The sequence below is a fragment of the Poecilia reticulata genome, chromosome 18 (genome assembly GCF_904066995.2).
Source record: "Poecilia reticulata chromosome 18, P_reticulata-male-v2, whole genome shotgun sequence".
Classification (NCBI taxonomy): Eukaryota; Metazoa; Chordata; class Actinopteri; order Cyprinodontiformes; family Poeciliidae; genus Poecilia; species Poecilia reticulata.
Window position 1 is genome coordinate 18,464,134 of NC_088847.1, and position 26,315 is coordinate 18,490,448.

General features: G+C 40.7%; 1 protein-coding gene across 1 annotated transcript in view; it reads left to right on the top strand.

Annotated features, from left to right (window-relative positions):
- Positions 1-1,708: 1,708 nt before the first annotated feature.
- Positions 1,709-26,315, top strand: part of LOC103480727 (transmembrane protein 151B) — a 31,955-nt gene continuing 7,348 nt past the window's right edge. Inside the window, exons 1-4 of the mRNA XM_008435889.3 lie at positions 1,709-2,242; positions 23,829-24,170; positions 24,789-24,923; positions 26,117-26,256. Coding sequence (XP_008434111.1) covers positions 2,174-2,242; positions 23,829-24,170; positions 24,789-24,923; positions 26,117-26,256 — 686 coding nt within the window. The 5' untranslated portion in view covers positions 1,709-2,173. The remainder of the gene's footprint in view (positions 2,243-23,828; positions 24,171-24,788; positions 24,924-26,116; positions 26,257-26,315) is intronic.

Genomic DNA, 26,315 nt, shown 5'->3' on the forward strand with positions numbered 1-26,315 from the left:
TGAGCAGAATTCTTACTGCCAGGCAACAGTGCTACTAACAGTGCCACCATGCAGCCGTCAGAACAGAACAGAACAGAAATATAATCCGGATTAAGAGGAAAACCAAACTGGAATTTGGGGGAATTTTTCTGGCATAATCCAAGAGCACACATTTTCACTCTGAAAGCAGGACTTTGTCTTTCTCCTCAAAACTTGTAACGCTTCTACTCAAAACTTTCTCCTCACACTGAAAATTGTTTGTTCAGATCAAATCTCCACTTGCAAACCTCTCTGCTTGCTTGCAAATCATTTTCTGCTCTCTCAAAACAAAAGTACCGTTGCCTGGCAACGTTCCAGCCAATAGAAGGAATGTTCTACTGGGCTGCCCTCGAGGGTGCATTTGTTTCCTTTTAGAGGGTGTCCCTGTGTGGCTATGTATTTGTCTAGATATCTAGATATCTATTCTATACAGATAGATAGGAACAGTCGATCTAGAGAGATAGATATTAACCATCAAACTAATACAAATCACCAGCCATTCCTTTGAAAGCATGCAGTGACTCTTTAAAGTGTAACTCACCTTACAAGACTCCCGTTTTGGCCTGGAAACTACCCACAGAAGCCAACAGCATTGCAGACTCACTCCTAAAGTCACTTCAGAAATGAACTAACTCCTGGTTTTGAACTGGTGGATGTAGACACACATAGCCTGATTATGAAGCCATTTTCACATAATGTAGTCAGGTATTATGCTGTGAAAAAGGCTCTTTGCTGGAGTAAAACATTAAAAGCAAATGGTTTTCTTCCCACAGTTGGAGAATCAATAAAATTCACCATTCCAGTTCTCCAATTATATGTATGTATAAGAGCTGGACAATATCAGGAAAGTATTTCATTGCAATACTGTTGCTGAAAATTGTTATATTGATTTATGATTACCCCCCATTTTTCTGATTCTTTTTATTTTATACAATGTCTCCATAACTTTCTGTATGTCTTTACACACCAGTCACCAAATATAGACATTCAGTGCATTATTAAGGGCACTTGTAGTCCGTTCAACAGACGAAAGATGATACCAATATAATTGTGATACTATACATCTGAAATCCAATGATGGGGACAAGCTGTCATTATTACACACTGATATTGCCATGTGGATGTCTTCGAATTCCACTGTTGCTGAAAATGTGCTACACAAATTGCTTTGCTTCTTGGATGAAGGACAACTGCAGGATATGGAGAGTCAAGATGTCAGATATCAGGTATGAACCATGAGGATTTAGATTGTGTATTTTGTTCTTCCAATGTGCCTTTATCCTATTTTATTTGTGTTCCTTTCAATTATACTGTATTAAATGTTCTTTACAAATTGCCTTGGAGAATAAATTCTTTTTTTTTTTTCCTTTTTGTGTTGCACCTGCTGCAACCATGTGAAAGGTATTAACTGTAGGACTTCAGCTGTGATTTCATGAGATGCAAGAGTTGGTTTCTTGCTATTTAATTAACTGATGAACTAATACTCTGCTCTCTGGTGCACAAAATTGAGGTGGGACTGTTGGGGTATGACGTCAAAGACGACCCAACAAATGGTGTACGATAAACAAAGTTTAATATTTGTCGTCACTTGGTCGTTTCTCCCGTGTTTCCCCCTCTTAACTGGTCAAACGACGGGTAAAATTTTCCGCTTCGTGTGCGTTCACTCTCCTGCGCTGCCGGTCACGCGCCCTCACGTGCCACAACTCGTTTCGGAGCTCAGTGAGCGCGAGCGGCGGCCGTTGAGACGGTAAACCGTTTGCCAGAGTCGCGTCGACGGGCTCCGACTGCGGCTGCTCCTCCTGGTTTCCCATTTCTCGTTTTGTCCTTCGAAGCAGAGAGCCGGAGGAGCCGGGGGATGGAGCGGGTACCGCACCGTCTGTGAGCGGGGTCACAGCGCCGGGAGGAGGAAGAAGAGGAGGAGGAGACGCGGGAAGGACACCAGCAGCAGCGGCCGCAGCAGCAGATGAGGCTCATTTGCCGCAGGCCCCGCCATCGTGAAATCGGACACCGACTTGCGGCGGCGGATGGGGTGACCGTGCTCCCTGCGTCTCCGCCGTTACCGCCGGGGAGGCCCATGACTTCGGACGTTACCTGCGTGGGAGCTGCCCGTGGTCGGTTGTAAGGTGGAGGAAGGAGACAGGGAAAGGGGAGGAAGATGCAGACGGAGGAGGAGACGGCCGCCGCAGAAGAGCCCATTTTGGAGGAAGGGTCGGGACGAGAGCAGGTGAGGAAGGACATGCTCTGATTTATTTTTTAAATTCTCGAGTCACGTTTGTTTACACCCGATCAGAAGGAGTCCTGTGAGTCGAGCCATTAGACCCCCTCCTCCCTTAAAGAAAGCATTGTGTCATCGCTGGTGGTTCCCAAACAACCCCTTATTTCTACATCCTGTAGTATCTGCGCTTGTCCGCTGCTGCTCTTTCATTGACAAAACAGCTATTTTTGCTGTTCTCTCTTCATGCTTACTGTGGTGTACACAAACAAGGACACAGCAGGACATTGACTTCAATGTGGATGAATGAAAAATGAGTGGTTTAGGTGAGGAGAATTCAAAATCCCCGTCATTCTGCTGCATGATGTGTTGATTTCACGGAATAGTAAAACATGTCATCCATCAGCTGTCACCTCAAAACTACACAGGGGGATTACATCACAGCCACACACCCACATCACATCCAAAATTACACCATCACACATAATGTGAGCGTAATCACAGAATAACACATCCCTCATGTGTTTTAGGGCGCAGTGCCCCCACTCTGCACTTTGGTTTGTTTTTTACTTAAACACCTAAGAGCTGTAAAAAGGTATTTGCACGCATAGAGATTTCGTTTCCTTTCTCCAGCGACATTGAAATGCTTCAAATCCTTCCATCGTCCTTGGAGGGTTGTTGGGGGGCTGGTGCCTTTCGCCAGCAGTGATTGGGTGAGAGGCGGGGTACACTCTGAACAGTCAACCCATCTCGGGGACACACCATCATGCAGGTACACACTCACTTAAAGGCATTTTAGAGTATTAAGTAAACTAACAGTAGTGTTTTTGGACTGTGGGAAGTCGGAGTACCTGGAGAGAAACCGTGCATGCTCAGGTAGAACATGCAGAAAGACACCAGGCTGGGATTCAAACCCAGGACCTTGTTGCTACACAGTAACATCCACCATGCAGCCCCATGTTTAAAATTATCAAATAAATTTTAGTATCAGACAAAGATAATTAGTGTAAATACAAAAATCAATTCTGTTAATGATGATTTAGGGGAAAAGAGTAGATCTGCACAATGTATTTCTTTTGTTTATCGCTATTTGCACCTCAAAGAACGGGTTGGACTGCAATAAGCTCTAGCAATTTACATCTTTATTTCTGTAACGTATTTGACACCTGTTTAATGTCGAATAAAAAGCTTTGGAAGGTCAAGGGTTGGTAAAGTGGTCAAGGGATTTTAAAAAACTACCAATTTATTTTATTTTCCAAGACAGCAGCTGTTGGCTATAAGCAGTATTTCCAATAAAACTTTGCTTAGTTGGAAAAAGTAGTTTTATTTATTTTTATGGCCTGCATAGACTACTGATTATCCCGGGTCTATGTTTGCCACAAAGCCAAAGCAGAAATTAATACATTTTAATAATTTCTTTCCCTATTGCAAGTTTTATTATTATATAGAATTTTTCCAATATTATCAGATATCTCATGTTTTCCTAATATTGTGCAGCCCTCAACAAGCGGTCTAAATCAACCTGACTGTAAAGTAAATCCCTTTGAATCTGTCTGGCTTAGCAACAGCTGCTAGTGAGCCTTTCACTTTGCTGTGGAACAATCCGATGGACTCTTCTTTGCAGAATTATGGGCTGTTCAAGTATGAACGGTCCATTTAAGAACCAAATCACAACCATATACTCTGGAGTCAAACTCCAGACTTTGACTAGGCCATTCTAAAACTCTAATTTTAAGGGCCTGCTTCTAAGCCATTCATGAGTGAATTTGCTAAAAGGCTTTGGATCCTTGTCCTCTCACATAAGCAAAGTCCACCTGAAATCACGCCATCCAGGTCCTGAAATCACAAAGCAGCTTAAAACAGCCACACTACTGCCACAGTGCGTCATTAGTATGATGTTTTGTTTTCCGTAATGCTGTATAGGTTTTACTCATGCCTTCCAGAAAGTTCCCTTTGTGTCTCATGAGTCAATGACATATTTGGGTCATCAATGCCTTGTTTCCACTGATCAGTGCGGTCCAGTTCACTATTTTATGGTATTCAGGAGAGCTTCCTGCTGCCATTTGGACTCTCTCTGGGGAGGCGGCGTTAAACCCAAATGCCTACCACACTAGTGTGTCTACCACTTGCTGCAAGCAAGGACGTTTTTGTTTTTTGTCTCCCGGTCAATGGACTGTGTTGTGTCACGCCAGTAGCTCCATCCTAACCGTACTGTACCATCCTGTTATCCTATGGACTTACAAACCGAAGGGAGCTCAGGAATGGTACGATTTACAATATAGTTTACTGGATTATCTCTAACTATGGTTTGGTTTCATCCCTAAACTTTACCATGAAAGAACTAAACCATCTGATGACTTAAAAATATTTGTATTTTTCTACTTAATGTTGAAACTGCAACAAAAATAATTTTAAATTTAATAAATAGTACAAAGCCTTTGACGGGTGTTGGAAACTACTAATGTGAAGTGGTTTTTTGGCTCTAATTGACTTTAAACAATGTGACTTCAGGCCCAGAGAACTGCTCTGTTTTGCATCTTAAAGAGGATTTCGTTTCTGTAACCTAATATCAAAATGAAGAAAGAGGGACTAAACCTCATTAATGTAAGGCACTAACATGTAGATGGGGTGTTAAATGCCGTCTTTCACTTTATTTCACCACTTTCTCCTATCCGTGTCCGTGCCTTCATTGCAGACAGTGCGATGTAATTCAATGATGCAGCCTCCATCTGTTTTCTGCCTCCATTACTCTCATCTTCCCCCTTCTCATCTCCTTCCTGTTTTAGATTTGCCTTGTGGAGTCTTACTGCCTCTCTCTCCATTTAGCTCGCCCTTTTGAGCAGCACTCTTACCTCCATTAACTTTATTTGCTCTCATGTCGACATGGGGTTATGCATGTGTGTTCACACAGGCTTAATTACAAATGAGGCAGAGCTGTGTGATTGAAAATGAAATGGTAATTTTAGTTCGCACATCCCTGCATGGAACCAAAAATTGACTCCTTTCCACGTTGAGGTCAGCTGCAGTGAACCAACCAGTACTAATTTATTGCGAAATAATTCTCACAAATAATTATTGGACATCTTTCAACACTTTCAAAGTGTTGAAAGATTTAATTTTTGGATGTAAGATGTGCCAAACCACACTTGTCTAAATGTTCTGTTTATTTATTATTAACATATGACACACAACAGGTTTTCAAATCTTAGTTAAAAATAAGTATTTCTTAACTAATTGGAAAGTTAACTGAATATACTTTAAAGTTAGCTGGAGCTGAAAAATATATTCCATCCTCGGTATCAATTGTGTGCAATCGCATAAGGCAGCTCCAACGCATTATTTGGATGGATATTGAATTTCAAGTCATGCATGTAGCTTCTGGATGCAAATTATATTTTTGGCCTGTTGGATAGACTTCCACTGGCCTTAATGCCCATATTTGATATTTATTTTTAGTGTATGAGATGTTAAATATCACAAAGTGGCGGGGACGTTTCAACTTTAGAAAATACTCAGAAAGGGTGGATTAGCCATGTTGATATTGTCATTATAATTATAATCTTGCAGCTCTATTTTCAGTTTTTTTTTGTTCTTCCACAAACAAGAAATACAAATATAAGAACAATAATTCACTCAACTGTTGATACCCTGATGTTGGGTTAGTTTCTGTGAGCTGTGCGGCAACCAACATATATATAAAAAAATCATGACCTTTCTGTATCTATGATTTGCAAAATTAGGTTGACTTTGCAGTCTAGTCTTTTCTGTCAGAATGACAATCTGCATGCTTTTCTACCTTTACAACATTCACAGATAAAAAGAGACTGGATCGACTGTTGCAGCTTGATCTCTGTATTTTGAGTGCAAAAGAGTTAGAGTTTTCGACAATAATGAGCATATCTTGGCTACAAGCTGCAGAATTATCAGCAACACAATAATGTCATGTTAAAGTTGACAATGGAGCTAAGTAGGCATAGTTTCACTGAAGGCTGTTGCTCCATCAGAAATGTCTTTAGAAACAAAAGTCTGTCCTGTCAAAACCAGGGTAGGGACAAAATATCTGTGACCGTCAGCGAAAATGGAGCCTGCAGCGTCAACATTATTAGTGATCGAGTTAAGCCGGAGACAATCACAGTAGTAATGTAGATCGTGTCATTCTGACGAAAACAGTGTGTTATTTTATCGCTCTTAAAAGCCACTAGGTTTTGGAGCAAAGCATTAGGTTCAGTGCAGTGTTGAATAGACGGTTCTTTATCAGGAAATACTTTTAATGTAATTATTCTGGACAAAACAAGTCCTAATTGGGATATCTTTAGATATCATTGCAATCCTCTTGGTGATTCTATAACTTGACAGAAGTCACCAAAAAAATTTCTAGAGCTAGATCATTAACTCCATTTTGTGATATTAAAAAACCAACAGTGGTGAAGGTCGGACTTGGTGGGAAATATTTGTGGACGTAAGCGGCACATTGACCTATTTAAACTGTGTAAGGTGAGTAGACTGCAGCATGAAGAGACGGTCAGCTTATGACTCCATCCAACATTGTATTCTCATCGAATACACAGTTTTAGTCAAAATCTGAACTCCGGTTTTAAACATGACACTTATAGCTTTGTGATCGCTTCTTGTGACGAAGGCGATTCTTTTCTGTGTCAGCTAATTGGGCCCTAGATAGCTGTTGCCTGTGTTTTTTTTTTTTGTTTTTTTGTTTTTTTGGCTTGGCGTGCTCAGGGACTCACATTGGAGGGTTTATGAGCATAAACGGTCTGTGTAAATTGTGCATCGATATCTCAACCAGGATAAGGTCCAGATGTGGACATTTTGCGTTTTTAAACCATCCAAAGATGGAACGATGTGCTTTGGACATTATAGTCCAAGAGCGCTTGAGGTTAAGGTCATGAAATGCTGGCCAGATGTTTTCTTGAAGCAGTAAAGCCAGGCCAAACCATAATACTACACCCACCAATGCGCATGACCATTCATGATTGTGTCTTTTCAGTGAGTTAGAATGCTTAAACCTTTCAAACAATTTGAAGATGCATATTAAACATATTAATATTAAACAATTCAAGGTGGTCAAAGTACAAAAGCCTGTTGACTTCATTTCAACAGTGAAGTCTGTGACAGATTTTCTTGGTCTCCAACTTGGCTCTTGGATGTCTTTCAATCATAGCAAAACTGATGCAACCACTGATCCAACTGTCTCCAATCTTAACACAAACCTTTGGAAGGAAAGCCAGATCACCCCATTAATGTCGTCGTCACACCCCGTTACGGTAATCTGGTTTACCGGAAAGCTTTTCTGGTCTGGAAGACTAATCTGGATGGATAAAAAGATGAAGGCAGAAATTACTAGACAGCTGTGAACAAATGTTTGTCCAGGGTGGCCAGCATGCTGAATAATGGTTCATGTTTTATGAGTCCAGAGATCGACAACTTCATGATACTTGGCTACAGATCTTCCACCATCTTGCTCTCTCTGTCTGCTTTCCTGCATAAAAACTGTGAATAAAGGCCACTAGTCCCACAAAGCAGCATAGAAAAACCACCTAATTTAATGAATGGTTTGAAGACAGCAGTTATTTGTTTTCCATGTTAGCTAGACATCACATCCACAACAGTTCATTATATAAAGCTTAGCCTTGAGCAATACTTGTAAGTTCTTACACACGTTATTAGTCTTCTTGAGTATCAATGCACTAGCAAGGTTAATAACTTACACATTTTCTTTCATCTCAAATGAATGACTCATGTACTTTTTTGATATCATAAATGGAGTATTGTGCAAAAGTTTACTAAAAATCAGAGGGAGCAACTTCCTGTTATGGCATCTTGCTGAGCGGTTGCTGGGATCTGAGCTCTGACCAACACATCCTTTCTTTGGATATTTACACCACTGCCAAGTTATTTTTTGTAAGAATAAAAGTTAAAGACTCAATCCAGTATTCCAAGATGCCGATTAAAAACAAGATAAAAGTGAAAACAACCACCAAAGAGGGAGCCGAAGATGACCTTAGCAGCGAAGTGGAAACCGAGCACATGATGGGGACTAGCGCTAGCTCCCAGGTTTCTGAAACTAACCTCATGGAAGCAATTCAAGCCTTAAAATCTCATTTCTCTACGCAGCTACGTGAGATTATAACTTCAAACCAAGAAATTAAAGACACAATTGGAGTGTTCCTCGAGAGGCTTACCTCTGCAGAAACCCGTATTGGTGACCTGGAGGTTAGCGTTGCCTTGCTAACAAACAAAGAAGCGTCCTTAAAGAAGAAAACCCAAGAGCTCACTTTGAAGGTGGATGTGCTCGAAAATAACTACTGGAGACCTAATCTAAGACTTGTGGGATTACCCGAGAAAACAGAGCAAGGGGACATCACAACTTTTCTCCAGAAGTGGTTGATGGAAGATCTGGGGCGGGATGCATTTCCATCTCCCCCCATTATCGAACGGGCTCACAGGCTGCAGGGGCAGAGCGCTCCAGGCACCCCGCCAGTGGCGCAACTACACATTATTCAGGTGGATGTGAAAACATAGATCGCCCCCACCCTCCTTCCCCTTCCCCCTGAGGGAAGGAACGTCAGGATGAAGGAGCGACTTCACCCCCCCAGGCAACGATATGTGAAGGGTAAAACTCGCTACATTTACCTCGTTATGTGAGTGAGGTGAAGGAGCGTAAGGCGCGCTGGAGTGTATGGGAGAACATCATCGGCATGCCGCCCCCTCCAGATGGGGTTTTGGCGCCCCCTCTGGTGCTGCGCCCCTATGCGTTGCATACCCTGCATACCCACTTTTTGCGCCACTGCACCCCGCCACGAGTGATCATCATAAAATCCCTAAACTACGAAGACAAGATGAGAGTGATGACAGCCAGACATTAATGTCTATGATGACAGCAGCCCGTCTGAAAGGAAAGGTGATGTACAATGGCTGCCATGTGATGTTCTTCCCTGACCTGTCCTCGGAGATGGTAAAACAACGGAAACAATAGTGAAACCGTAAGTTTAGGAATATAAGTCCTAAACTTTGGATTTATATTCCCAGCAAAGATGAGGATCTCCCACCGTGGGAATCGTTTCCTCTTTCACACTCCGATGGAGGTGGAGGAATTTATATGGAAAATAGGACAACAAACTGACGGGCAACCACACTAACACGCTAAATGGTTTGATAGTAATTAACATTATATTTGATCGGTGTTTCTGGATAATGAACATCTCGACGAAGTTTCCCTATCACAGCGGTGGGGCGTAATTTCTTAATAGCATGATGGGGTTCATAGTTTAAAATTGTGGTGTGAGTTGACTAAGTGGACATTTTCTCTGCTCCTGTTATTTTTCTAGGATCAGTAGCATAACCAAGTCACAGAATAGAGGGGAAGTGGAGTCGGAGATCTCCACTGGTGGGGAATCTCAATAAAGTTTTTTATGTTTGTAAATGTTTAGTGTTCTCAAGGTGCAAAATGCAAGTTCCTACAGCTGAGACAAAAAACTAAAGATATGGAGCGAATGAGTATCAAACTCATGAAAGTAATGAATAGACTTAAACAATACCAGGCAAAAGTGGTTTTTATTCAAGAAACACATCTGCTTACAAACAAAATTACAAGACTAAGAAAAAGATGGCCAGGTCAAGTATTTTCAAGCTCATTTTCTCCACATGCCAGGGTGGTGGCAATTTAGATTCATAAATCTTTGCCTATCTGTAGAAAAAAAATTAATACTGATCCTGTTGGGAGATTCATAATAATCTATACCTCACTGATGAACCAAAACTTTATTTTGGTTAACCTGTATGGTCCTAATATAGACGACCCTAAATTTTACAATAATTTGTTTCTTTCCATTACAGCGTTCCATGGTGATGTCATCTTTGGTGGAGACTTTAACTGTACTTTAGATCCTAATCTTGACCGATCATCAGGATTAGATTTATCCCACTCTAAAAGTAGACGGGTTATACAACATTTTATGTCTGAACTAAATTTTAAAGATATTTGAAGAATTCAGAATCCAACAAAGAAAGCATATTCTTGCCACTCAACTACCTATAATAGCTATAGCCATATAGATTATTTCCTAATCTCAAACCCTTTGGTTGCCAGAATTAAAGGTTGTACCTATGAAGGCATATTAATCTCCAACCACTCTCTATGCTTGCTTAAATTTTCACCCCTAATTGCCTTTAAATGTAATCCTATGTGGCGATTAAAACCCCATTGGCTGCAAATGACCAACTTTCTGAAATATATGGAGGAAAATATTTATGATCATTTCAACCTTAATAAATCTGAGACTACAGCATCTATTAGATGGGAAGCCTTCAAGGCTTTTATATGGGGTCAAATGATAAGTTACACAATAAATAAGACAAATAGAAACTTCCTGGAGATGGTAAAACTTAAAGAACAAATTAAAGAGACTGAGCTTGAGATAAATGTAAAGGATTCTAAAGAAAAGCAACAAAAACTAATATTAAGGGCAAAATATAACAAACTATCTACTAACAAAGCTTCATCAGAGATATTCAAGCTGAAACAATCCTACTACGATCAAGGAGAAAAGGCAGGAAAGCCTCTAGCCTGGCGCATTAAAGCTATGCAGAATGAAAGGGCAATACATGAAATTACAACTGAGAATGAAAATATTTCTGAACCTCTAAAAATTAACAATCTCTTTAAAGATTATTACTCAAAATTATATACATCTAAAGGACACATATCACAAATATCACTTGATTCATTTTTTAACTCTATAAATATCCCCACACTTATTGAAACGGTTAAATCAGAGCTGAATATCCCAATATCTACAGATGAACTTTCAAATGCAATAGATAAATTTAAATCAGGGAAAATACCCGGTCCGGATGGGATCCCTTTGGACCTTTATAACATATTTAAAAACAGACTACTACAGCCCCTCTATAATATGCTTGCAGAAAGATAAACCCTTAAAGAATTACCTCCTTCTCTACGAAATGCAACCATAACAGTACTACCTAAACCTGGAAAACCTCCCGCCAGATGCGAATCTTTTCAACCAATCTCTCTTATAAATTCTGACGCCAACATAATATCTAAGCGACTTGGGCTTGAGAAATGTTTACCATCTCTTTCTGAACCTGATCAGAACGGATTCATAAAGGGACGGCAAGCTAAATATGAACATCCCGATACTGCTTTACTTTCACTTGATGCAGAAAATGCATTCGACAGAGTGGAACATAATTATCTATACAATGTTTTATCTCAATTTGGCTTGGGGTAGTTATTTCATAACCTGGATTAAAATAATTTATAATAAACCCACAGCCTCAGTTATAACGAATAATATTATATCTGATTCATTTAATCTAGCTAGGGGAAGACGTCAAGGGTGTCCCCTCTCACCCCTCCTCTTTATTCCTGCAATTGAACCATTGGCTTTTGCCATAAGCAACAATCAAAACATACAGAATAAAAAGTCAGAATAAAAAGTATTGAATCTAAAATTAGACTATTTGCAGATGACATTATTTTAATGATGTTTAATCTGAAGTCCTCAATCCCTCAACTACTTAATTCCTTCCTTCCTTCCTTCCTTCCTTCCTTCCTTCCTTCCTTCCTTCCTTCCTTCCTTCCTTCCTTCCTTCCTTCCTTCCTTCCTTCCTTCCTTCCTTCCTTCCTTCCTTCCTTCCTTCCTTCCTTCCTTCCTTCCTTCCTTCCTTCCTTCCTTCCTTCCTTCCTTCCTTCCTTCCTTCCTTCCTTCCTTCCTTCATTCCTTCCTTCCTTCCTTCCTTCCTTCCTTCCTTCCTTCCTTCCTTCCTTCCTTCCTTCCTTCCTTCCTTCCTTTTATCCCTCAACTACTTAATACCATCAATGAATTTTGGTTGTCCATCCATCCATCCATTTTCTAACAACCTTTGTCCCTTAGTGGGACAGGAGGGTTGCTCCCACAACCCACAACCTTCTTGCTGCAGGGCAACAGCTCTACCAACTGTGCCACTGTGCAGCCTACACACACACACACACACCTAGGGGCAATTTGGAGAGGCCAATTAACCTGACAGTTATGTTTTTGGACTGGGAGGAAACCGGAGTACCCGGAGAAAACCCACCATGCACAGGGAGAACATACAGAAACACCGGAGCCGTGAATCAAACCCACAACCTTCTTGCTGCAGGGCAACAGCTCTCCCAACTGTGCCACTGTGCAGCCTACACACACACACCTAGGGGCAATTTGGAGAGGCCAATTAACCTGACAGTCATGTTTTTGGACTGGGAGGAACACGGAGTACCAAGAGAAAACCCACCATGCCCAGGGAGAACATGCAGAAAGACCAGAGCCATGATTCAAACCCACAACCTTCTTGCTGCAGGGCAACAGCTGTACAAACTGTACCACTGTGCAGCCTACACACTGACACATAGGGGCAATTTGGAGAGGTCTATTAACCTGAAAGACATGTTTTTGAACTGGGAGGAACCCGGAGTACCCGGAGAAAACCCAAGCATGCACAGGGAGAACATGCAGAAAAACCGTGGCCGTGAATCGAACCCAGAACCTTCTTTCTGCAAGGCAGCAGTTCTACTAACTGTGCCACTGTGCAGCCCCAAAGCTAAATCCTATCTTTAAATCAGTCCACCTCAAATTTAACAAGGGGACGATCTCTAAATTTGGCTCAAGAAATTGAACAGCAATTATCTTCATCAAGGAGGTGTGGGTTATACTTAGCTCTGTCTTCGCAAGTTGGGCATGCGGCATATTTTGATTTGTTGAGAGCTCGAGCACCGTAAATGTCCTGATCCTTCGCCCTTTTTACCAGCACAGAAGTTAGGGTCTCGTCGTCCCGTCTCTTTGTAGGGCGAACGTCCTCGGCCTACGACTGCCCTGTCTTGAGACAGGTCTTCCAACGCCACTTCTGTCAGAGCAGAGGTTGAGGATCTAGATCCAACAACCTCTGCTCTGCAAACTTCCCCAGCCGGGGAAGCTTGGTTGGCAATCGGGGCAGGGTTGAATAGATAAGCATCGAACTCATCGTATTCAATGGACTCATCCCTGTGGCTACCAACGTCAAATGTCACGCTAGGAAGAATCTTGTTAAAGATTTTCCTCACTCCGGTGGTAATCAAGTAACCAGCACCAAAAGTTAACGGAAAAAACACGGTGGCTACGACCTGTTCCATTCTAAAATCACTAAAACACACAGAACTCTAAGTCAAAGATGCTTGGAAATGACCTCCTGTTTTGAGACCCAAGCATTCATAACCTCAGATGTTCTTTGATCTATGTCATAGATGATGAGGTCATAAACAATGAGCTCACTGTAGTTCTGGGGAAATGTCTTGCTTCTGATGGTTGCTATGGAAACGGTCAAATCAGTTCTGCATGACTCAAACTATTAACCCTTTGCAACTGCATCACTTGATCATTCGAGGCGCCATGACAAACTTCAGAAGGGTATATTTCAGGAGGCTTGGGATTAAAACAGGGATTTTAATCTTTAAATATTGCGTTTAGATTGACAATGGTATATTAAAACCATTAATTTAAGAAGGATTTTTCATCATTTTATCAGGTTTAAAATTTTGAATCATACTTGACTTAAAAATATCTTAAAAGTAAAATTAAATGTAACTTACAAACATTTGCTGCTGCTGCTGTTTTTAAATTGTGACAATAAATTTTGCCTGCTTGGAGAAGAGCTACAAAGAAATACTTTTGGTTTAATAATTTTACACGTTAGCATAAAAAAAAGAATAAAGAATAATCCCTAAGAAATGGTGCTGCCACTCCATATTTGATGGGTTGTAAATGACCCATTAGAACACATTAGTTCTGTACGGTGCGGAAATGTAAAGTTATTTAACAATATGAGGTGCTTAATTTATCTTAACATTGTATTTTCATACATTTATGCTAGGGCTGCCCCAGTCTAGTTTTCCAGAGCTATCTGCAACTTTATATGCGTTACCTTCTCTAACACACCTGGATCATTGACTCATTATAAGCCTCTACAGAACTGAATGAGGGAGTCAACCTTTTGTCTGGGGTGTTTTAGCAGGGATGCATCTAAAAGTTGCAGTCTGGAGGTTTGGACCTGGGCACTCCTGATTTGTACCGTCAATGTGGCCCATTGAGGGTGGCCAATATGCTGAAGTGGCCCTCGGTAAAAATTGAGTTTGACACCACTGGTCTATCACTTGAGTTTTCGTGGATGTAAAATTTATTTTAATTAATTAATTAATTTTTAATATATTGTTTCTGAACCTGATACTGATAGCAATCATGCTAAGATTAGCATTTTGGCTAATTTCATTTTATGCATTAATTTGATCAGAATTAATGGTCCAAGTACAGCTTCGTTAACCTGTTTCTGACTCTCCACAGGTTTTTGACTACAATTTAGCTCAGCTTAGCATTGATGCTAATGTTGAGCATCAGAACGCTTCTCTTACTTATTACCAGTGTTTCATATACTGAATGGAGTAAGTAATGACAGACAACATGCTACTGATAGCATTCATGCTATTAATAGCATGTTGGCTCATTTTAGCTTATGCAACATGTTAAATGGTACAAGTACAGCTTAGTGAGCATGCTTCTGACTCCCCGCAGGTTATTGACTACATTGCAGCTTTCTTTAGCATTATTGCTCATTTTTAGCATCAGAATGCTTTATTAAAAATCCGACCGACACACTTTGGAAAGGGTTAATTTTAATGTTTCATTATTGAATCAGTTTCTTTGACTAGGCCATTCTGACACATTAATAGGCTTTGATTGGAAACCCTGTTGGATAGAGGGACGAGTTATCAACAGAAACTAATTTAAAAAAGACAATGCCATCAGCATATAGATTTATTTTAGCTCTACGTCCATCCGTCCGTCCGTCCATCGACTTTTGAGTTTTCCAGGTTATAAAAATATTCCTTTATCAAAAACAAACACGGAGTGATGTCTTGATTCATTCATGCATGTCTGAGAAATCCTTTAATCTCCATGGCAACTATTCAGCTGTGCTATATGCCTGGGAGGACCTAGCCCCCCGCCTTCGAGTCACGGCTCCTCCCCCACTCAGCTCCTTCAGACTAGCCAGCAGCAATTAGCAAACATCTGCTGAGCTCATTATAGGAGCTTCTTCTCAGTGAAATGTTGTTAAAGGGTTAATAGAGGAACCATGTTGTTATAACTTCCTGGAGGTGGAGCATCCCCGGCGTAGGAAGCGTGCCCCTGGAGGCGGGTCCGGCGAACAACGCTGGCGCAGGAAGCAGAGCGAAATTGGCAAATTCAGGGGGCAGAGCCAAATCGGCAAACTCTGGAGCGGACACAGGAGACTCTGGAGCATGCACAGGAACAGGCAGCTGCTGTGACGAACGCTGCCTCGGCGCAGGGACAGGCAGCTGCTGTGATGAGCGCTGCCTCGGTGTAGGGACTGGCAGTGGCTGTGGTGCGCGCCGCCTTGGCGCGGGGACAGGCGGCGGCTGAAGGGAGTGGCCGTGATGGCCACTCCCTTCAGCCGCCGGAGGGATCTCCGGCGGCTCAGGGTGGTAGTGATGGCGTAACCCAGGGGCCGATTTCAACCAGGCCAATTGGCGAACAGAAGGAGAAGGTGTGAACAATCATATTGATTTTCTGGGCTTCTTTAGGGTTATAACCTGCTTGTAGCTTCATTCACTGACTCCGCAGTGAACAAAGTCTTTCAGTCTGTGTTGGCCACTTCTCCAAGCATTGAGAAATTAAAGTCGGACCAAGAAGAATGTTTAAGATATTTTATTGCTGGTAAAGATGTCATTTAGCTTGGCATTTCTAATTTGGGATGGTTTGCATTTTCTGGTAGGCTTCATTGTGTAGATTTCTTCATGATCGAGCTGGCACATTTTATTCGTCACGGACAAACGCTAGCAATTGGGTATTGTAATCTAATTCTTTGGAACTTGAAGTTCACACCTCCATTAGACAATCATTTCTCAATAGCCGAGGGTCTAGACCCCGTGTATGAAGCAAAGCGTAAATCAAGGAGCTGGTTTTTTCCAGGCTAGTGGGAGACAACAGATAGAAATTGATCTTAAGTCTGTGTGCATCTATGCCGGCAGACAACATAAACCAGAGAACACTGGTGTGGTGTGTTTTGAGTTTTGGCTAAAATTGTGATTTGTGGAATTTTTAACCGTTTCAGAAAAACATTTGTTCTGCTTCTGGTGCAATGTATAAAAGAAAAAAAGACAAGCAGCACAACGCTTACTTCAAGATATTTATTGTTGTATCACTGTCAACTTTTTCCTTTTTTACATAAAATATAAATTAAGAGAGAGAGATCATCTCAAAGCAGAAAGGGGTACAGTACACAACATGTCAAACATATAACCAGTGCAAAAACAAGCAACAGAAATGTTACCAACTACATGACTAAGAACATAAGCTTTCACATACATATATATTTATATATACTCATGTATTTTGTCTTATTAATCACAACGTCCTGGAAAACACCAATTATTTTCTAAAACTTGAATTATGTAGCCCAACATCAGTTTTTGATGGGTAAAAAAAAAAATTCAATAAACAATCAGCGCTTTGGAGATTTTCCATTTCAGTGGATTATTTATGTCCAATAACGAGCTCTTGATGTTTTTAGTATATACACTGTTCCAAATATTTACTCATATTTCCTCTCTCTAACCACACCATAAAAACCTAATTTGAACTTTTCCAAGTGAGGATTTATATATACCGTAGCAAAACCAAACATCCCTTTTATCTGGTACTTAACACTTCCCTAGAGCCTCCAGCTACGTCTTTCACCTCCATCCCTCTTTTTACTGCATTTTAACCAGGGGTGAATGCAGGTGGGCACGGTCAGGTACTGCGTACCCCTAAAAGATTTAGCGGGGGTACGCAGTACCTGCAAGAAAGGGGAGCGGCTAGCTGCTGTAAAAAGTGCAACAATCAGCCGTGACTGATTAGTTTTTCAAGAACAATCTAAAACATGACTTAATCAGTTAATGAATAGCTTTTTTCTCATTTCATATTGTTTCTGAACTGTTCTTTGCTATAGCAGGGGGGCAATATGTTGATTGCGGGAGGTTTTGAGTCGATCTCGGCATTAGGTGACAAACTAAATGCCACCAGGACGCTGAGACCAACACGTCCTCCTCTGGCTTGCTTAAAATGTTCATAACTTTATTAAAGAACAACATAAAAAAATAAAATAAAATCGTCTTCAAATTAATGACCCAATAAAAATAATAATCTCAGTAATTATTGTTTCTACAAGGTGTTGCGCAATTCTGTGCGTTTTGGTTCCATTACCAAAATAGCAGAGCAGCAGTTTAAAATTAACTAATCAACCACCGCTGTGTTGATTAGTTATGATCGCAAAATAAATATCAAGCCTGCAAATCTAATATTGTAACGGATTGAATGTTATATTCGTAAAGTAATCTCTGGTCGGCTTGCGGAGCGCAGGCGGTTGCCATGGCAACGGGTATGCTTAAACGATAGAGACTAAAAAGGTGCAAGTGGTTTAGAGTTGATCATCTGTTCGGGTTGTTGATATCCGATATTAAGTCTGCTGTTATGTTAGATTTGCCAATGTTTTATTTTATCTTATTTTACCCAATTACTCGATTAATCGTAAGAATAATCAATAGATTACTCGACTACTAAAATATTTGTTTAGAACAGCCCTAGTTCAAACCATCATTGTGCATGAGATTGAAGTTTTATGTAGTTATTTTCTGTTTTATTTCTGTGACATTTACGAAACCAGTTGTTCTCTTGACTTACCTGCTAATACTTTTGTTGAATTACATTTTTAGTGGGAGAATTACAATGGATGATCATTTTCAGGCAGAGGGATACTGTTTGTGTCACCGCTAGACTGTGGTGACACATGGCTACCTCAGTAAGTGCTAACAATCTATCTGTTATTGCAGCTGGTAGCCTGACACTCGAGAAGGGCTCAATCCAGTCCCAATAAAAGAAAATGCATTTAAATTGTGCTCTGCAGGCATCAAAAGCACATTTTCCTCACTTCCCTACCTCATTTGCCACCCACGCACTGGGGCAGCTAATTATAGCCGCTCCAGTCACACCTAACGAGCTGAATCAGTTCGAGCACAGAATCAATGTGGGAGAGAGTGATTCTATTAAGCAGTTTATGTTGGAAAAGGTGTGTAAAAACGGTGGAGAGATGGAGAACTATTTGCAAAGAGGGGATCTGAAGTACACCTGCTGTCAAAACCCAATTCATCAGTAGTTGTAGCTTGTAATGTGTGAAGTAGAAAGCTAATTGAACGTTTTAGACGCTGTTAGTATGAGGAAATATGTTCAAAGCAACTCATCAAGCATATCAATGCATAGCAAATGCAGTTTATGGCAAATAAAATTGTCTGTTTGCAGGATGAGTAGATCTGTTTGCACAGACTTGTTAAAAGCTTTCTGAACCTAAAATAAGAACCTGTGCTTAAGGATCCAACCCTGACTGCTGTTTTATTTCTGTGACATCTACGAAAGCAGTTGTTCTCTTGACTTACCTGCTAATACTTTTGTCGAATTACATTTATAGTGGGAGAATTACAATGGATGATCATTCACCGCTAGGTGCATTACTGTAATCTAACCAAACGATAACTAATGCATGGATTACTGTTTCAAAATGCTGCTCGGAAAGAATTGGCTTTATTTTAACCAACTACTTCAACTGGAAAATCTTAAATTACCAACTCCAGTAATCTGACCTGCCAAATTTAAGATTGGGGTCCATTTAGAACCCCAGATTTGTGACAACCAGTTAAATGTTCAGGGAATGTTAAACACTTTAGGTGTCACAGTGGAGTTACCAAAATCTGTCACTTTAGTCTTAATGAATTTAAAAAAGTCAAGTCTGACTCAGCACACTTCAGTATGTACTCCAGCGAAGTACATACTGAAAACGAGACTGTTACTGTGATGCAATTACTAATGGTTTATAACTGAGGAGAGCTGTGCTGACTGGGCTTTAGAGTGAAAAGACATATTTTTGACCTTACTTTTTTAAGACATTTTCTGCTGCCAAACAGAAGAAAGTTTTGCCACTTTAGTACGACACTTTGTTCTTCAAGTTAAGAATTATACTTGTGGAAGCTTCTTAATAGATTTTGGAACAGTCACCACATTTATTATTTTTTTACAAAATTGTAATAGATTTGGTTTTGTGATCATTGTTTGACTATAAACTAGAGTTGTCTTTGTCGGTGCAAATTCAACTCTTGCTTCTATTTTCGTATACGTTTATTTATATTGTTGGCACTGCTGCTGCTTTGAGACGTAGCTCTGTTGCTAAGTGACCCCACACTGCATCCTGTTTTCCCTCCCCGAGGGACCTGGCACCGTAAGTGCCAACACGAATAATTTGACTCCTGTCTTGGGGCAGATTTTTGCCTCACTGGCCACATTGTTGCAGACTCGTGATTAAATTGTTGGCTAGCTGGATACTTGCAAGTGTGAAAGATATTTATTTAAAAACGTGTAGAAAAGGAAGACGGGGAAAGATGTCACCAGATGGGTTTCTTGAGGTGACGTTTAATCTCCTACACCTGCAAATTGTTACATTTCCTGTCCTGGACTCTCAAAGTTTAGGATAATTTCTGTCTCACATGCTGCTCAGCGCCTCACTCTCTGCTCTGTCAGCTCAATCAATCCACTTGGAGACAGAGCTTTAAAGAGGAAATAAGAGAGGAGATCTATGGGTGGGGACAAAGGTAGAAGAGTCGTAGGTTATACAGTGCCTTGCAAAAGTATTCACAAATTTTAATTATTTTTTTATGTAAGACGTAGACGTCTAAATAAAATCCAATTCAACCAATTGCCTTCACCAATTTAGCAATTAGTCCATGTGTGTGTTATTTAATTTAGTAAACTGTAGCTTTTCTGTGAATTCTTCTGAGGTTTTTAGAGAACTTAAAGGAACAAACACCATCATGAAGATCAAAAAACACATCAGACAGGCCAGGGAGGACGTTGTTGAGTAGTTTAAATGAGAGTTGAGGTATAAACCAACACCCCAAGCTTTGAACATCTCACTGAAAAGACTATGGTTTAGTGATTGGGTATTCTGTCATTGGTGAGTAATCAGAGGAAAAAACATCAGGTCCTGCAGAAAATATTTAAGCTTTTTTAATCACAAATAGTAACATTTAAGCAAACGATCCACTAAACTAATTTTTTCAAACAAAAATTTTGCTTGAAATTCAGTAACGGCACATCAAACCTCCACTTCAGTTTTAAGTTTGACACCAGGGTTCCCCTCAATGTATTATACAGTGGGGAGAACAAGTATTTGATACACTGTTGATTTTTCAGGTTTTCCCACTTGCAAAGCTTGTAGATGACTGTAATTTTTATCATAGGTACTCTTCAACTGTGAGTGATGAAATCTAAAACAAAAATCCAGAAAAATACAATGTATGATTTTTCAATAATTCATTTCCATTTTATTGTGTGAAATAAGTATTTGATACGCCAGAAAAAAGAAACTTAATATTTGGTACAGAAACCTTTGTTTGCAATTACAGAGATCAGATGTTTCCTGTAGTTCTTGACCAGGTTTGCACACACTGCAGCGGGGATTTTGGCCCAGTCCTCCATATAGATCTCCTCCAGAGCCTTCAGGTTTCGGGGCTGTCGCTGGGCAACACGGGCTTTAAGCTCCCTCCAAAGATTTTCTATTGGATTCAGGTCTGGAGACTGGCTAGGCCACTCCAGGACCTTAAGATGTTTCCTACGGAGCCACTCTTTAGTTGCCCTGGCTGTGTGTTTTGGGTCGTTATCATGCTGGAAGACCCAGCCACGACCCATCTTCAGTGCTCTTACTGAGGGAAGGAGGTTGCTGGCCAAAATCTCACGATACATGGCCCCATCCATCCTTCCCACAATATGGTGCAGTCGTCCTGTCCCCTTTGCAGAAAAACATCCCCAAAGAATGATGTTTCCACCGCCATGCTTCACGGTTGGGATGGTGTTCTTGGGGCTGTACTCATCATTCTTCTTCCTCCAAACATGACGAGTGGAGTTTAAACCAAAAGGTTCTATTTTTGTCTCATCAGACCACATAACCTTCTCCCATTCCTCCTCTGGATCATTCAGATGGTCATTTGCAAACATCAGACGGGCTTTGACATGCGTTGGCTTGAGGAAGGGCACCTTGCGTGCACTGCAGGATTTTAATCCTTGACGGCGTAGAGTGTTACTGATTGTTTTCTTTGAGACTGTGGTCCCAGCTCTATTCAGGTCATTGACCAGGTCCTGCCGTGTAGTTCTGGGCTCATTCCTCACCTTCCTCAAGATCAATGATGCTCCACGAGGTGAGATCTTGCATGGCGCCCCAGACCGAGGGAGATTTTCCGTTATTTTGTATTTCTTCCATTTTCTAATAATTGCACCAACTGTTGTTGCCTTCTCACCAAGCTGCTTGCCCATTGTCCTGTAGCCCATCCCAGCCTTGTGCAGGTCTACAATTTTATCCCTGATGTCCTTACACAGCTTTTTTAAGGCTTCATAGTTGGTATTCAGGTATTAATCTTCCAATCTTTCAACAACACATAATTATCAAGTGATATTTTCAAATTTTCTGTCAACTTTCAACATTTTTTAACTCAAAAACACGACGGGATGCTGGATGAATGACTGCCAAGCGCCCCAACCATCGGGCTTAGCAAGTTTTCTGGGGGAAACCTTGGACAGAATGATCAAATCCAGCTAACTAGGAATATTCATTTCGAGCATTAAATTACAGTCAAGATAGAAGTATAGCAATAAATAAGTGTTTCATCTCATGCTGTCAATCTGTTGCTGTACTTTTATCTTTATATAATATACTTGCAGCAAGTGCTTTATAGTTGACTTCTAGACTTTCAGTTTCTAGATGTTAAAACCAGACACCCTTAAAAACCTGCAGCTGTAAGTGGTGTGGTTCTGCAAAGTGTTAACTGAATGCATATACACCACACACTTTTCAGACTTTCAGATATGTATTATTAATGTGTATTTCACAATTATGCACTACTTTGCATTGGTCTGTTACATAAAATCCCCACAGAAATCAAAGTTTTAGGTTGCAATATGCTAAAATGTAAAAATGAACTGGGGAAAAATAAAAGTTAAGAAAAGGAGAATGATTACAAGAGAACAAAAGGAAGATGCTCTACCAGTCTTCTTTTCTTTTTTTTTTTTAAGTGACTGCTTTTATTAGCTGCTTCTTGGGGGTTATTTTTGTCACGGTGAACAGCTGGTTGAGCGGTCCCATTGATTCTGCCTCACAGCGTTGCCCTTGACGATCAGCAGATACAGGAGAAAAATCTAAAGCCTTTGTGTCCAGCTCGCCAGAAAATATCACCTTGTGGTTCAACTGTGCTGAAAAGAGATGAGTGTGCATGAGAGAAGGAGCGAGTGGTAGTGATTGAGGGAATGAAGGCTCATGTGTGAGGTAAATAGAGGGATAGATGCTGACAGACTTGACTGAGAGGAGAGAAGGACACTGGTGTCATCCCATCTGCTTTTCCTTCCCGACGCGTCATCTCCTTTTTTTTTGTCTTCCCACGAAGTGAAACAGGAAACAAACACTCCTTCGTCTTTATCAGGGATGAAATCCAACGTCTTCACTCTGAAACTGTGTGACACAAGTTTTATTTATTTTTTTGCCTCTCTCTTATTGATGCACAAATTGCATCAGCACCGACGCGCTGCTGATGTTGGAGCCGAGTCAGTTGGCTGGGGAACCGTCTAGAAACATCGTGCTCATCTAAATTATTCACATATTCTCCTCTGGCTGCATTACAATGCTGAGAACGTGCGTGTGGATGGAGAAGGAAGCATATCACAGCAGCTATGGTTGTGTGTTTGAATGCACTGTAAACTGTGTGTGTGTGTGCGTGTATGTCTAATGTGCAGCACTTACTCTCAGATGGGTATGGAGCAGTTCTAATGCGTTCCTTTGGTCCAGGCCTCCGGCTGCACATTTGGTTGGAAATCTGACACTGTTTACCAAACAGGAAGGTTATTAATACTTTACCAGACGTCAGCCTGAAGCACATCTTTATTCCTTCCTGGACAAAAAATAAATCTTCTCATGATAAAATATTAACACCTATGCATGTTGCTTTACTTATTGCACTAGGGGTGGGCGATATGGACTTATTTTACCGCAATATTTACCGGTACTTTTGTGATTTTGATAAAAGTGACAACAAGATCTTTTTTAGATAACTGTGTCCCAGCAATTATAGCCCCACAAACACACTTGAAAAACATTACCATTTGTAACATCCTTTTATAGGATACCAGTCGCATAAAGAAGTGTGATTTGTGTCACTAAGCTAAGCATTTCATTGAACAAACGGTGTAGAAAATAATAAAACTACCAATCCTGACAATGTGAACAGTTTTGGGGATTTTAAACAATCGTTAATTGAAATTTATTGTGACAACGATAAGTCAAATCTCTTACCATAAGAAATTTATCACGATAAATGATAAACAAGATAAATGTCTATCCTATATTACAGTTTTGAGTATCAGGGTGGATGTTGTGTTGCATAAGTAAACGTGTAGCTAATTTTTGTTTGCTCCCACAGCAAAAGCCCACCCAGCAGTCCCTGGCCTCCTCCCTGTGCAGAGAGTCCCACTGGAAGTGCCTCCTCCTGACGCTGCTCATGTACGGCTGTTTCGCCACGCTGGCCTGGTGCGCTCTCTGCCGAGTGCCCGTTCTCGGCTCTTCCTCCTCCATGCCTCTTGGTGGCGCCGACGATGCCACGTCCGCCGCCTACTACAATGACATCCTCCACCTGGAGAGCCCGTGCTCCAGCGGCTACGTCTACATCCCGCTGGCCTTCCTGGCGATGCTGTACGTGGTTTACCTGGTGGAGTGCTGGCACTGCTTCTCTAAGACGGCCATGTTGGCTCACGCTGAATTCCAGGTATCTGACATGCAACTACATTGTTTTTGGTTCCTCTACCAGAGGAGACAAATCTTTCAGAGCGGCCGTCCCCCAACATTGTAGGATGCTTTCATGTTATTTCTACTGATTCTTTAAGAAAAAGTTTGACTCATTTCAGACTGGCTTTTAACTGCTGTAGTTTTGTGCTGCATTATGTAATCTGTTTTTGTCTTCTGTGTTAATACTTTGTGGTAATAAAGATCACACATTCCCACCAGAATACTGCGACTAAAATAAGGAGTTCAGCTAAAGTGCACATAAATTATCAATGCGTCATTCTGTTTCTCCAGGAGAGAATATGTACACATTTCCTCCATCATTTCTGGAAAAATTATTGCCTCATCAAGTAGAAAATTACTTGACCTGACTCAGCCTGGCTGTTTTGTTCTGTAATGAAAAAACTTCCTACTGGAAAAGGATTTAGTTGCTTGTAGCAAAAAGAAAAACAACAACAATCATTGTGATATAATTAAACTTTGTCTTGTCCGCTGTGACTATTGTACCCAAACAATAGTTATCTTGTTCCCGTTGGTCTATTTTTTTAGGAAGTTCTCCCAGTTTTTCTAACATTTTGTATGAACTGGTTCGGTCTGGTAGGAAGTGTACGAGCGGGTGCAGAGACTCCAGCAGGCCACTCCATGTATTTGGTGGAAGGCCATCAGCTACCACTACGTGAGGAGGACCAGACAGGTGACCAGATACCGCAATGGAGATGCATACACCACCACACAGGTGAGGGGGCTCTTTCTTTATTCATTGCTTTTCTGTCAAATGTATAACAGCAAGTATAAGTATAGACATTTCTCATGTCAATATGATTCGATGAATTAGCATCTTCCTTCAGCTGTCGGGAGATCAGACAGGGAGAGCACCATCTGCTCATCTCTTCATGCCAAACCAGCAGGCAGTTACCTCACAAGCTATGTAAATCCTTGGTTAGCAGCGTCTCCGTCAATGTAATGCCATAGTCTCCATGGCAACCACCTTCTGCACAGGTCAGTAGGTGCCCAGAGCAGCTTTAAGTGTTGTGCTGAACAAATTCAGGAAACACAGGATTTGTAACAGGGAAGGATGTTAACATGCTGCTCCATTAGCCAATCCAGCACAGTCACTATCTATCTTTTCATTTAATATTATTGCGAATTTTGGAGAAACTTTTAAAATGACTCAGAAATTCAAATATGTTTTCAGCAAAAGTACACATAAATCACTAATCTTTTTGTTTGCCCTACTAAAAGTTCGCTGTTTGTCCAGGGAAGAGTATGTACATTTCCATAGGTAATACTATGTTTCCGTGTAATTGTGCTGTAAATTTTGAGCAAATTTTTACAATGTTGCAAAAAAGAGGGAAAAAAATCGATAAGTTGTAATTGTTCTGTGAAGTCAACTAGCATCAGCAAAGTTACATGATGTCCAGAGAGGCAAAGAAAGAAATGCAATTGTAATTCTAACAGAGCAAACAAGCTGATCAGTCAAGTAAGGTAAATGTTTGCTTTGTCATGACTTATTCGGAAAATATGTTTCTATTCCCATTTCTTTAGTTCATTAACTCTTTCGGAAAAAACAAAAGCCACCTTAAACGAGTGTGCAAACATTCTTTTCTGTGTAACTTAGAAAGTTATTTAAAATTTTTCTGTTTCCATCAACTTTTCTAATACTTTACTTGAAAATGTGCATAAAAAACATTGATGGAAGCACGGCAATAGAGCCATAAAACAGCACAGCAGTCGTTCATGTTGAAGATGTAAATTATCTTCATTGTTGTCTAAGGCGTGAAACATTAACAAAAACATTTGTTTTACTGTGAAACAAGAACGGTTAAACCGAACAAAACCTGCTAATTTTTTTTTACATTTCGAGTTCTGAAGCAAATAACGAGAAATCATTTTGTTTCTCTCCTTTTTTAACCTTTCACCTTTCCTCAGGTCTATCATGAACGAGTGAACACTCATGCCTCCAGTTCAGAGTTTGACTACGCCCGCTACGGCGTCAAAGATGTGTCAAAAGAGCTGCTGGACATGGAGCGCCACCCTGCTGTTCGCCTCCGCTTCACCAAGTGTTTCAGGTACCACCAGACTTCTAAAGTAGTAAATCTGCTCTGTAGTTGATTGAATTAGAATTTAG